The 13,503-nt window shown below is 50.2% G+C and overlaps 1 protein-coding gene across 1 annotated transcript; it reads left to right on the top strand.

Annotated features, from left to right (window-relative positions):
- Positions 1-263: 263 nt before the first annotated feature.
- MGAT3 (mannosyl (beta-1,4-)-glycoprotein beta-1,4-N-acetylglucosaminyltransferase) lies at positions 264-1,837 on the top strand. Its single transcript, XM_009887166.1, has one exon. The coding sequence runs from the start codon at positions 264-266 to the stop codon at positions 1,770-1,772; it is 1,509 nt and encodes a 502-aa protein (XP_009885468.1). The 3' UTR covers positions 1,773-1,837.
- The last annotated feature ends 11,666 nt before the right edge of the window (positions 1,838-13,503 follow it).

Below are 13,503 nucleotides of genomic sequence, written 5' to 3'. Positions count from 1 at the left end.
TTCCTGTCTCTCTACCCTGTCACCAGTGCCTTTCTTTAAGTTTATAAGTGACTGACTGGTCTAGAAGAGGTTCAGCTTGGTAAAAGACCCACTGAAGACCACAGGGGGTGGAGGGAATAGGTCTTGGATTCAAGTCTGAAAAGATGCATGCAGAATTTGGACCAGCTTTCTGCTGTCCCCAACCTGTCTTCCTACCAGTTGTAAACTTCTTGCACCTCAGTAACTATTGAATGTGACTTTCCTTTTCATGGCCTTTCCACAGGATGAAGATGAGACGCCATAAGCTCTTTCTGACTCTCTGCATGGCTGGTCTCTGCCTCATCTCCTTCTTGCACTTCCTCAAGGCCCTTTCCTATGTCACCTTCCCCCGGGAGCTGGCTTCGCTTAGTCCCAACCTCGTCTCCAGCTTCTTCTGGAACAATGCCCCCGTCACACCTCAGGTCAGCCCTGAGCCTGGGGGTACCGAGTTCCTCCGCACACCCCTGTACTCCCATTCCCCCTTGCTCCAGCCCCTGCCTCCCAGCAGAACCAGCGAAGAGCTGCACAAAGTTGAGTTTGTGCTGCCGGAAGACACAACAGAATACTTTGTCCGTACCAAAGCTGGCGGCATTTGCTTTAAACCAGGCACCAAGGTGTTGGAGAAGCCACCTGTGGGAGGGCGGCCAGAGGAGCGAGCGGATGGTGCAGCCTCGGGGCGGCTGGCTCGCAAGCCCCTGAGTGCCAGTGGGACCAAACGACGCAAGTGGGTGGAGTGCGTGTGCTTGCCAGGCTGGCATGGCCCCAGCTGCGGGGTCCCCACTGTGGTCCAGTACTCCAACCTGCCCACCAAGGACCGCCTCATGCCACGGGAGATCCCCCGGCGGGTCATCAATGCTATCAATGTCAACCATGAGTTTGACTTGCTGGATGTCCGCTTCCACGAGCTGGGAGACGTGGTGGATGCCTTTGTGGTGTGTGAGTCAAACTTCACAGCCTATGGAGAACCACGGCCCCTCAAATTCCGTGAGATGCTCCTTAACGGCTCCTTTGACTACATCCGCCACAAGGTGCTCTACGTCTTCCTGGACCACTTCCCCCCAGGTGGCCGCCAGGACGGCTGGATTGCTGACGATTACCTGCGCACCTTTCTCACCCGGGATGGCATCTCCCGCCTCCGCAACCTGCGCCCAGATGATGTCTTCATCATTGATGATGCTGATGAGATCCCGGCCCGTGATGGTGTGCTCTTCCTCAAGCTCTACGATGGCTGGACGGAGCCCTTCGCCTTTCACATGCGCAAGTCGCTCTACGGCTTCTTCTGGAAGCAACCAGGCACCTTGGAAGTGGTCTCGGGCTGCACCATGGGGATGCTCCAGGCTGTCTATGCTACTGACGGGATCCGTCTGCGACGCCGTGAATACTATACCATGCCTGGCTTTCGGCAGTATGAGAACAGCACAGGACACATCCTGGTGCAGTGGTCACTGGGCAGCCCCCTCCACTTTGCTGGCTGGCACTGCTCCTGGTGTTTCACCCCAGAGGGGATCTACTTCAAACTGGTGTCAGCCCAGAATGGGGACTTCCCTCGCTGGGGTGACTATGAGGATAAACGAGACCTCAATTATATCCGGGAGCTGATCCGGACTGGTGGCTGGTTTGATGGTACAACGCAGGAGTATCCCCCCGCTGACCCCAAGGAGCAGATGTATGCTCCCAAGTACCTGCTTAAGAACTACCAGCGGTTCCGCTACTTGTTGGAGAACCCCTACCGAAAAGTGGAGGGCGCTGGGTGACGCCACCAGAGTTCACCTGGGAAATCAAGATCTCACAACAAAGGGAAAGAATCGGATGTTTTCATCTGTTCCTTTCTTTTTTTGTTTCATTTGGTTCTGGGTGGGGTGTGCCATTTCTCCAGGATCTCTGCCCTCCCTCCCTTCTCTTCTTCCCTTCATCCCAGGGTGACCCTGGGGACAAGAATTCCTCAGTCCTGTGAAGGGCAGCAGGAGGAGAGATGTTGGGGACCTACTCTGGCAGTAGCGTAAATACTTTCCCGCATGTCCCAAACCTTTCCTGCTGGCTGGAGAGAATCTCTGCAGCCAGCTGGCGGATTTTCCTCAGGGGGAGGCTGGGAGGGTCCCATGGGGAGACAGGGCAGCTGTTCCTGTCCACCCTCATCCTTTGTGGATCGGAGCAAGCACAGATGTGAGCCTGGGCTATTCAGTGAGCGTGTGAGTCAGCAGGCACAAACCTATGCGAGTGGTCATGTGTGCAGATGTGTGTCACAGGCATTTTTTGAATGAGCAAATGTGCAAAAGCATCTCAGTATGCAGGGTTGGTTTTGGGTTTTTTTTATACCTCTATATTCAAAGAGTATTTTGGGGAAGGGAAATGCTTTGCTTCCAACGTTTTTTTCCCCAAGATGCAGCTTCTTCCCACAGGCTTAATGCATCTGTCCTGGGCTGTGTCTTAGCCTGCTCTACCAGTCCTGGAGCAGGCAGATGGGAAGCAGAGGAGAAAGCTGTGGTTTTGTTTCTTGGTTTTTTGTTTTTGTTTGTTTTGTTTTTTTAAATTGTAGGGTTGGGGGTTTTTTTTAAACTCCTTTTGTCACCCCTGGCCCCACAACACTGCACTGGCTTGGCCCACAGACACAGAAGCTGAAGCATATTCCCTGCAGTACATGTTTCTGTTGGGGCTGGGATAAGCTGCAGGGGACTGATGGGAGTGTATGTTTACAAGTGCATGGTTTCCTATGTGCATGAGTGCTAACATGCATGGGTCTGTTACCAGTATTGGGGGGAAAGGGGACATTGCTGGGTTTGGGGGTGTGTGCTTTCAGGAAATGGTGGGGTCCAGAATCTGCGATCTCTATCTCGGCATGGATGACTACTTGGGGAATTCAGAGGGCCAGGGAGAGCATTGGCTCTGCATAGCAGTGCTACACACGTGGGACAGTTGCATGCCTCTCTATCTGCCTCTGAAACCCTGCAGATGCTGCCTGTTGCAGCACTGCTGCTTACACGTGTTGGCTATTCCTTCTTGCCATGGGGTAAAAGGGAAAGAAGGGCAAAGCTCCGAGTCGTTATGGGGAAACACAAAGCCTGTTAAGGCACAGGATCCATCTGTCTGCTTTTAGGGTATGAGGGAGCTTGTTGAGAAATGGCCGTGGGTAGACTTCCCCCATGGCCAAGAGGCTGTTTTGGGACCATCATGCGATTCAGAGAGCATATGCAGCCCACATGTGCAGCCTGGGCCATGCGGACAAGACCATGCAGAGGAGAGGGGATCTAGGAGGCCACTAGTTGCAGCTGGTTGGGCCAGTGTCTGCTCAGTTTGCCAGTGATGGGTAGTCAAGATCTGGCCTGTTGTTGTATTGGATTGATTCAGCTCATTGAGGAGGCAGATCCACCTTTCCTTAGCAGATGGCTTGACGGGGTCCCTGGAGCCTGGGCTGTAGTGAGCAGAGGGTGAAAAGCATGATGAACTTCCCCTGTTAGCCTTGCATTGGAAAGACTGGCTCATGTTCCAAGCAGAGAAGTGAGGATCATATAGAGTAGGAGAAGGAAAATGTTGGCATAAGGAGTGACCCTGACATCAGGCTAGCTGTGCTGAAGCAGGAAGGTTTCCATTGCCGTTAACTCACTCCACCAGGGCTCCATATTCCTGTGTTGTCCTGCCCATTCCCATCCTTGTGCCTCATTCCTCTCTCTGTATCTCTTTTTCCCTCCTATTCCTCTCTCAAGAGAAGTGAAAAAACATCAACAAAAATAACTTGATTGCCTAATAAGACTGAGACTGGAACAGAATGAAGATGAACCCCTTTTCCTCATCAAACTGAGATGGAGTTCATCTTAGCTCCTTCCACATCTCATGTGCCATAAGGCCTACTTAGAAGAATTGAAGGACTCTCTTTTTTTGTTGTTGTTGTTTTTCTTTGTTTTTTTAAATCACTGTTCTCCGTTCTGCTGTGTCTTCCCCACAGAAAGAAAAGCCCCTTTGGGAACTGAGTGGAGGGAGAAGCTTTGGTAGGCAGAATGCTCTTCCCCCCCAAAAGGGAATCTGTGGCTCTTCGAAGTCCAGACTTGATGCAGCAGGAGCGAGTCCTGTCACAGTCATGGGGTCCTTGTGCCAAGTGACTGCATGAAGGTCTTGGGCATTGAGAGGTTATAGAGAAATGGGGACCCAGCTGAGAAAGGAGGAGCCTGCGTTGAGCAAGATGAGAGCAGTAGCACTGAAGCTGCAGCGTGAAGGGAACATGCTTTCCCCAGGGGCAGCTGGAGGAGAGCAGGTGAGTTGGCTTGTGGGATTCAGCAGCAGCAAAGTATGGAAGGAAGACGCTGTTTCTCGTTTTTACTCTTGGAAGGGAGCCTGAGATGTACTCTCAGACCTTTAGCTTTGTCTTATCTCAGTGATAACACCACAAGCCCAGTGCCAGGCCTTGCTGAAGACAGGAGAGAAAGAGAAGTGTGTCTTTGCATGGTTGTTTTGGTAGTGTCAGTGCCGTGAAGCAACGGCTAAAGTGCATGTGTGCTGGGGCTGCACCTCTTTATGTTCTACAGTGGGCGCAGCCCTTCCTGTGCACTGGCATCCTTGGGGATTTTTGGTGCACTGCAAGTCATGTTTTCATCACTGAGGTATGGCCCTTGTCTCTTGCGAGTTTCAGATGAGCCCACAGCTGCAGCCTCTGGATTCCTGAAGGCCTGTTGCCTTCTCTCCCCTCTCCTGTGTTATTTGCTCCATCAGTCTTCACTACTTCCTCCAAATTGCCTCTCTCTTCTGCCCCCTTGGGCAGGCGGAGAAGGTTCTGCTGTAATAGCAGCACTGGGGCTCTTTTGCAGGATTCTGGCCCTATCTTCCTTCTGGACTTACCCACTTCCTTATTCTTAGGAAATTAAATTTAAAACAGACTTCTGTTGTGGTGGGATGAAGGGGCTTCACAGACGAAATACATTTTTTTGTTTCTCAAGAATCATTTAAGCATTTTTTGATTTAAGGCCAAACCAGCCAATGTTTCTGTCTAATTTGGCTGGCTAACCCTGTGTTTGTTATCCTTAGGGACCTAGAGTGCTTGTCATTAAAAATCTTCCCTCTTCTCCCTGGAGGGGACAGGGACTAGCAAGCTGACTTTTGCACCGTGGTTTCCCACGGTGGTGGCTTGCCCTCTGTCCAGTCTTGCCTGTACTGCTGGGCCGGGACCTCTGTGGGCAGCACACAGCAGGGACAGACACCCGCCCCAACAACCTCCGCAAGAGGGAACCCAAAAGTGTGTGGGGTGGTGAGAGAGGTAAAGGAGGAGGCAGGTTTGTATCAGATCCTCGTTTCCCAATGCTGAACTCTGAGGTGAGCATTGAGGCTCCTTGATCTTGTCTGAACCAGGTCCTGAGGTTTGAGAAGGGAAGGGCTGAAAAAAACCCCCATCCTGCTCCTGGGCTGAAACTGGGATCAGACCATCAGAGCCCAATGTCCGTTAGTTGTTGCAGCCATGTGTAGCAAAGCCACGTGCCCGCTGCCTCTCTGGGAGCAAAGCTGTCTGGTGGAGGGAGAAGAAGCATGACCAGCCTTTCCCTGCAGCCATCTTCATGCTCTGCACTTTTTCTTGCCCAGAACCTTTCCACCTTCAAATTAAGTGGTGCAAAGGGAAGGGCCAGGTATTAGGTGAAGCAGTGTGTGGCATCCCCAAGTCCTGCGCTTCTTTTTCTCTGCCCACCTCTGTTCTTGCCTTTCTCTGTGCTTTCCACATAAAAAAAGGGACTGTGTGCCCATGCGTAGCTTTGGAGTGGGGAACTCATCTTTGTCCTTTGCCCCAGGTGAAGGGAAGGGTGTGGGTTTGGCAGACCTGCAGCAGATGAGCTTGCTAAAGCAGAGGGAACAGGGCAGGTTGGCCGTCTTTGCCCCTCCAGGGGACTGGGGGTAATGCTGTACCCAAGTGACAGACAGAAAAGATGGGGTGGGTTTGTGCCTGTGTGGTTGGTATGAGGGATGACACGCTCAAGTCCACTCTTGCTCTTGCTTTCACTGATCCTTGTGTCCTGCTGAGGTGTTTGCTGTTGTGCAGCTCAGGGCAGACTGCTCTTCGTGTCTCTGTGGCAGGTAAATGAGGGGACCTTGTGGCCTCCAGGTAACGTCCAACTTGGGAGGGAGAGAGAGTGTCAGAGAAGAACGGGTATTTGTTCCCCTCTGCCCCCCTTGGTGTATCCTTGTGGGATGATAGTGTCTTTTCCCCTTCCAAACATCCCCTGGGCTCTGTCCCTGTTTCCCAGCTCCTGCCAGCAATCCCCACGGCTGCTATGCCTCTGCACTGTGAAGATATGCATCCAGGGTCACTCCTGGTCCAATTAGTGAACACTGGTGGTGAAGAGGGAAGGGATGACTCGTCCTGGCTTCACTGACCACAAACCTTGGTGAGAAAGGAGGGAATTGAGTGGGAGAATGGATCCTGAATCCCTCCATTGTTGTGTTCCCACACCTCCCCACCCCCCCAAAAAAAAAAAACCAAACCCAAACCAACACACCGCCCTTCTGATTTCTGAGACATTGGACAAACTCACTCTTATTATGGACAGAGGTGGGGGGGAGCCGGAGGTAAGGGGGTGGGAGGAGGTGCTTGGATCCAGCACCAAAAAAGGAGAGCTGTTTCTAATGCAATACACTGACATTTAAAGCTTTGGGGACCACCGATAATGGATTAAGAAGGGATCTGAAATACTCTGAGACTAAGAATTCAAACCACTGGTTTTTTTCTTCCTGTGTGGACGATGATGCAGTATCATCCTGGAGGTGGTCCAGCAGCACTTCCGAGCCTGAGATCCACCTGAACCTGCTGGTGGTGTTGCCCCTGGGGTGGCCCTATAACACCCTGCTTTGGTGAAAGAATGCGTGGACTTGCCAAAAATAAAATAAAAGAAGAAAAAAAAAAAAAAATAAGAGCATCTGCAAAGCTCCTTTCCACTCTGTAATTTATAAACAGCAAGTAATAATGAACTTTTTGTAAGGATAAATCAAATGTACATTCTGAAATCATTTTCTCTGTAAATGGTTGGATTTCATTTCACCCTTAAAGGGATGCTTAAAAAGAGGAGATAATAAAAATAATAATAAAAAAAAATACAAAGTATGAAAGGAAACCAAGGGGTGGGTGTGTGTGTGTAGCACCTTTTATTTCTGATCTTCTAGTAGAGGGGCCTCTGGAAAAGAGAGTGAGGGAAGCTGCTTCCCATCTTGGCAGGACTGTGGTCTCAAGAAGGGAGATTTGGCTGTTTCATGAATGATTCCTGATTTTTGTGGGCCCAGTTCAGACCTAATCTTCTGCATGTTAGGTGAGTATGAGCATGTACAGGCACAGCAGCAGGGAACAATGGCTGCCAAGCAGCTCTCAGAAAAGCTGGTGGATGTCGGAACCAGCATCGCTGCTCATGAAATGGTCCCTTGTTACTATCTCCCCTCCCTTGGATGCATCCACTTTTTCAAGTAAAGCTGCAGAAACCTTAGAGCCACAAATCAAACCTCTCCACTGCAGAAATGTCTGTCTCTTTCAGTGTGCTGTGTGAGAGAACACGACCTCTTTGTTTTAGCTTATTTTTAAACCTGTCTCATGTAATTTAGGCTATTCCCATTACTCGGTATCAAAGCTCAGTCCTGCTCTGAATCCTCCTAAGCATCTGGCCTCAGCAGTGCCTTTGGCAAGGGCCTTTCGCAAACTCCTGTGCCATTTACAGCTATTTCACCTTTTACCTTTTTAAGGGTCTTGCGCTTCAGGTTTATTCCTGGTCCCCTTTAGAGATAGTGACTGTAAACATTATAGCTTAGTTTCCTTATAACCGTTAGATCTGGCACATTCTTTCTTCTTTCTCTCTTACACATCAGTCTGATGCTTTCAATTTTCCCCTTGTGGAAGGGTCTCCATCAAATTAGACACTTGCGTTGTGCATTGCTTAATGCCTTTCTGCGGCTTCTGTCTCTGGAACAAAGGGCCTGGCATGAACATGACACAATTAACTATTAAAGTTTTCTATTAAGAATTTTTTGCATTCTTAGTGATCGCCATATTTTTTGTGCCCAAATAGGGGACAGTCTAAAAATAGATGATCACTAGAATGCCTGAACTGTCAGTTTTTCAAGAGGGGAAGATAAGTATGTAAGCTTAGGCCAATGGCAATTTAGCAAGACAGTTTAAGAAATGAGAGTTGACTAGGTCAAAGGTTCTCCCATGTTATTTTTCTTGCCTCCAACATGAAATCTTTCACTGACATTTATATTATTTTAAAAAGTAATGTAAATGGTATTTCTTAAGTTTCTCATAAGGTTTTAAAAGAAGGCATTGACAGAACCCAGAACCTTTTTCTCCAGAAAGTGCAAGCTGCTGCTGCAGGAGCTCTAAGTGCCTCTGTGAGGGAGGGGCTGACTCTTCTGCAAACCAGTCCCTGGTGGAGACCCTCATTTGCAGGAGCAGCACTGACAATCAGCCCAGTGTGGGGGGCACATGGCTCCACCACAAGCCTTGTACACCCTCTTTCAGAGTCAACTTCCTGCTTCCATCAAGACATATGGGCAGCAATCTCGGTACATGCAGTGTGCATCCTGGATACGGAGCCTTAAGCACTGTCTTGAACCAGGAGCGTGCAAACCATCTGCTGTCAAGTAAATCCCATATTTTTTGCAGAATTTCAGGACCCCAACAGGTGGTGTATGGAGAGATGTACCATGGAGGGGCTCTGGTATGACCTAACTGGAAAGCGGCTGTTTGCCCCAAACTCTTACTGTATGTCAGGGATGCGCAGTGCTCATCTTGGGCGCTGTGCAACACTGTCCCTCCGTGGGGACCAAGGCTGCGGCAGACCCTCCATCTCTGGCTCATGGAGGGGCTGTCTGCAGCTGCATGCTGTTCCCAAACACGGGGAGCTTGGAAACAAAGTGACTTTGATATAAACTTACAGCACCATTTAGAAAGCTGGAAGGAGGATACCAAGAGCTCGCTGGCTGTTTGTTTTTGTTGCTGGGATACATTTGTTCCCTGTGTAAGGGCACAGCTTAATATGCTGTTTAGCCAGGACAGTTAATTTTTAATTATGAGTCCAATTTTTTAATATATATATTTATTTATTTTTAAATCTCACTGCTTTAGCGGCTCAACTGGGGAAGCAGTGAGGTCTCAGCTGGCCGGCAGGCAGCCCGTGGAGCCTCCAGGGACAGAGTTGCCCCAGCCCTGGAGAGCGTCACCAGCAAATGGCTTCATGCTCAGATGCCCCCAGCTGCAGGCGCTGGCTGCCCTGCTTTCCAGAGCACCGCCACGGAGAGGATTTGGCCGCAGCCATGGCAGAAGGGAGGCATATTCTTGCTCCCGGCAGTGGCACACGTTTCTGTGGTTCACAGGCATGCTTGTAGCCCAGCTGTGTCACACCTTCAGGCTGCGCTCTGTTGCTGCAAAACGGCCTCAGAACCGTGCAAAACTGTCCCACACGGAGAAAGAGCTCCAGGTCACTGAAGTGAGAGGCTGACATAAGGGGTATAACCCACAGATGTTTGGGAGAGGAGCCCAGCTTGGGGCCAGGCTGCTGCAGGCTTTGCCTCTGTAGCTGCAGCTGGGACCAGCACGTCAGCAAAAGGGTAAAGGATCAGCCCACTTCAGCTAGTGTTTGGGACGTTACTGTAAGCATCTCTGAGAACCCCAAACACAAATTCTTACTTGGAACTAAGGAAAACTTGGCAATCCTGACATTTCAAGCATTTCTGGGTGTGCCTTTTTTTTTTTTTAAGCAAAGTGAGAAGAGAAAATAGTCTTTGCTGTCTTTTGAAATATATTATAGCTATGTAAGAACACAAATCTTTCAAGGCCATCTCTCTCCTCACGCTGCCAAATGAAATACAAAATAAAACTCCATTGTTTTACCCTTATGTTTCCTGTGCCTTACGGCTTTAACCATGGATCCTCTTGGCTGAAGTCCATCCCAGTAACGATTTAATTTGGAAGCTGCACTTCACCTTTCTAAAAATAAGGAAAACTGAGAAGAAGAGCAACTAAGCTGTGCTGAATAAAGATCTAAAGTGACTTCTCCAGGATCTCAAATTAAAGAAAATATGTTACCCAGAGAATCAAGTATTATAAGCCCGCCTCTATGCAGCAAACTCTTTCCTGGCATTTTAGCCCTGTTCTACAGTCTGGACCATTTCCAAAGAGAGAGCAACAAATCATCAGTCATATCTTTTTTTTCCCCTCAGACACTTACTAAGAACCAGGCGCACACACAAAAATAAAAGAATGTAGAAAACATCTACCCACTTCTGTTTGGTTCCCAGTGTTTTTAAAGCATTTGACTCAAACTGTTACCCAGAAGTGAGCGTCAAACTACTGCAAAAACAAAACCAGCCAGATTTCCCCAAATGGAACAGAAATAAATCTAAGGACCTGTGACTTAATGGGACAAGATATGCAATATGCAATATGGACCAATATGCAATATGCCTTCACCTAGAAAAGGAAAAAAAAAAAAAGAGAAGCAGCAGGATATAGCAGCTCTGCCCTTCTCAGGTTATATATAGGTACATGGGACCAAACCCCACATCTGGGAGCCCAGATGCCCCTTACACAAACCAAAATCCCATATTGATGCTGGGAGGATCTCACTGAAGCATGCAGCAGGCGGCGGGGGTACAAAAAGCCTGGGGTCAGTGTGTGCAGCCCTGCTCGGGGGGCTGGTGCCACCACCTGCAAGCTCTCAGCTCTCCGCAGGCAGTTCTACCACAGAAAGCCCACGGGGCTGTCAAGAGTGATGCCAAATTGCAAGGATAAAGGCGCTCAAAAAAGCAGGGTCTCTAAATGACTCTGGAAACCTGCAGCATGCAGCTGGTGCAAAGTGAAAAATGGGGATGGGGTGGGGTGGGGTGGGCGTGTGGGTGTGTGTTTGTAATTTTAATAGCCAGGGAATGGGGAAAAAAGTCCCCAACAAACCCAGCCACAGGGAAATTTGGTTGAAGGAACATGAGTTGTGCTGAGAATGAAGGTGTGTATGGACCAATTGCAAAATACTACAGCAGCATTTTCAATTTGTTAGGTAATAAAACCGAGCTTCCACAGCGACCATCGGTGCAGACCCTCGCTGCAGCGGCAGCTCTGCCATCGCACAGGAGACTGCTCATCGCTGCCAGTGTTTGCAGCCCCCTGGGGAAGGGGGAAGCTGAAAGGGGGAGCTGAAAAGCTTCAGCAGCAGCTGGGCTGGGAACTTTTCCTTTCTTCCCCCCTGGCACAAACATACCCTGAGTGTGGCTCCCCAGAGTGGCTGGTTACTCACTGTTACTAAAATCTGGGTCTCAGCTGTAAACAGGAATGTCCCTCGAAAGGCAGCTGTGTACCAGTGGTCTCTCCTCCCTCAACACCCGTCTTCCTTCCCACATGTGCTCAACATCAAAGCTGCTGAGGGTCCGTGGAAGGAAGCCACCTGCACCACCCTTGGCCCTCTGCCCCTCCTGGCTCATGGCAGCTGGAGAGCAGGAGCCCAAATGCAATTGCTCGAGAAAAGTAAAGAAATAGGGCTGCAATGAAGGAGAGAGCTGTTGAATGGAGTTAGACTGCCAAAAGGCCTCTTGCAAGGTACATTTACGAGAAGATATTAAGGCTATTAAGCCTAAGCTCAGATGGCATTGGTGGGTCACTGCCCATCTTTCCTCTTGCATTTTGGAATTGTTTTCTGGCTCCTGTAAGAGGCCAGCCTTCTGTTTCCAAGCGCATTTTTCCTGACCTTGCAGAACCCCTCCAAGCTGCCCATTTGCAGCTCTGCAGGTGACATTCACCTCCCTCCTGCCCATGGAGGGTTTGCTGGCTGGCGGTGGGCAGCACTGGAATGTCTCCCTGGCTGGGAATGGTTCTGCCCTTGCAAAATGGGTGATGCCAAGCCCTGGGGGTGGCACTTGACTCCCAGGAGCTGAAGCTGCAAGCCGGGCTCAGACGAAGCAATTCACTGCTTTTTTGCGGCCATCAGAACCCGTGGCAGTGGCCGCTTGAGTTGGAGGACCAGCTGCAAGCATGAGAAGCCCAGCAGAGGAGTGGTGGCTCAGGAGACTCCCTAGGAGGCAGGGGACAGGGCGAGATGTGTGCCTTATCCTGGTTAACAGCATGGGTTATTGTGCCCCATCACCCATGCTGCCTTTGATATTTCACAAGCTCACTTAGTCATTTGGGGAAACAAACGCTGTTATTGTTCTCCAGGCGCACAGCTAACGTGCTCCTCCTTTCCACTTGCACCTTGCCCTGTTGGGGCAAGTAAATTCCCTTTCTTGCAGGGACACAGGCTGGAGGCAGGGAGGGGCACCCCATTTCCAGTGGGTCCACGGGGAAAGAAGCCATCAGGCAAAAGGGCTTTGCAGGAGGCAGAGCGCCAGGGCCAGCATCCCATCAGGGCAGCACAAGTCTTTGGGGCTGCTGGGCGGCTCCCTGCCGGGGTGGCTGCGTGCATGGGCTCGGCAGAAAAGCCAGCCGGGCTGGGAAACACTGGGAAGAGGCGGGGATGTTGCTTCACTGTCTCAAGGCAGAATTCAAGTTTACAACCCCTGGCACGTCACCAGAGGTCTGTCATTCACATGGCAGCTGGGACAGCGATGGATCACGAGTCACTCTGCCGTTGCGCTCACCCTTCTCTTTGCAAGACAGAAGTGGCAGGCTGAACATCTGTGCCCACGTGGAGAGGGCACAGGGAGCCCGTGGCAAGCAGTGGGCATGGCAAGCCAGTAAGCGGCCTCCCCGTAGGGGTTGAGGCACTTGGCTTCAAGCCGGGGGGGGGGCCGCGGGGGGAACCCAACAGAAAGAAACACTAAAACAGGCAAAATGCAAGGGGGCCCGGCTGGGGAGGGGGCGCTTATGGAAGGCCACAGTCCTTGGCTGCCATAGCAGGAGGGCAGCAAGGAAAGCCTGTCATTGCGCAGCCTGATGCAGCAGATCTTGTTTGTGGCGCTTCAGGGGTTTGCTGCACGCAGCTGCGCAAAGTTCGATCCAGACTTGAGAGTCTTGGGGCCTGGGCTCATCAGCGCACCTGCCCAGAAGTGCCAGAGCCCTGTTGTGAAGAGTGAAGTATTTCTGTGGATCAACAACCTGAGGAGGAGGCAGGAAGCTGGGAAGAAGGTTCAAAGATCGATTTTCATTCTGGCAGAAGGTTAAGGGTAGGGAATATGAATGCTGCCTCCAAGGTCCCGGACAACTCAGTATATGAACTGATGATCTGGAAACAAAGATGAGCAATATACCAAACATTTTAAAAAGATGACTCAAAGCTATTGACTCTTGAGGAGATCAGAAAGGACTGTAAGTAAAATGCAAATGTGGCAAGCAGGCAACAACATGAATTTGCCAAGGCTTAACTGGGCACATGCAAGGGTCAGAAAAGAGAAAACAAATTGCACCTAAGAACCACAAAGCTCCAGACAGTCTCTAGCAACTGAAGAAAGGATCTGGATGTCACACAAATCCTGGCTCTGTGAGTAGCTGCAGGTTAAAAAAAAAAAAAAAAAAAAAAAAAAACACCCAAAAATTAACAAAGACAA

The sequence above is a fragment of the Charadrius vociferus genome, unplaced genomic scaffold (genome assembly GCF_000708025.1).
Source record: "Charadrius vociferus isolate BGI_N301 unplaced genomic scaffold, ASM70802v2 scaffold346, whole genome shotgun sequence".
Lineage (NCBI taxonomy): Eukaryota > Metazoa > Chordata > Aves > Charadriiformes > Charadriidae > Charadrius > Charadrius vociferus.
Note: the sequence above shows the minus strand (reverse complement) of the source record. Positions and strands in the feature narration are given on the sequence as shown.

Excerpts from the sequence above, each read along its gene's own strand:
- MGAT3 (XM_009887166.1), top strand. The coding sequence starts at position 264 with ATGAAGATGAGACGCCATAAGCTCTTTCTGACTCTCTGCATGGCTGGT.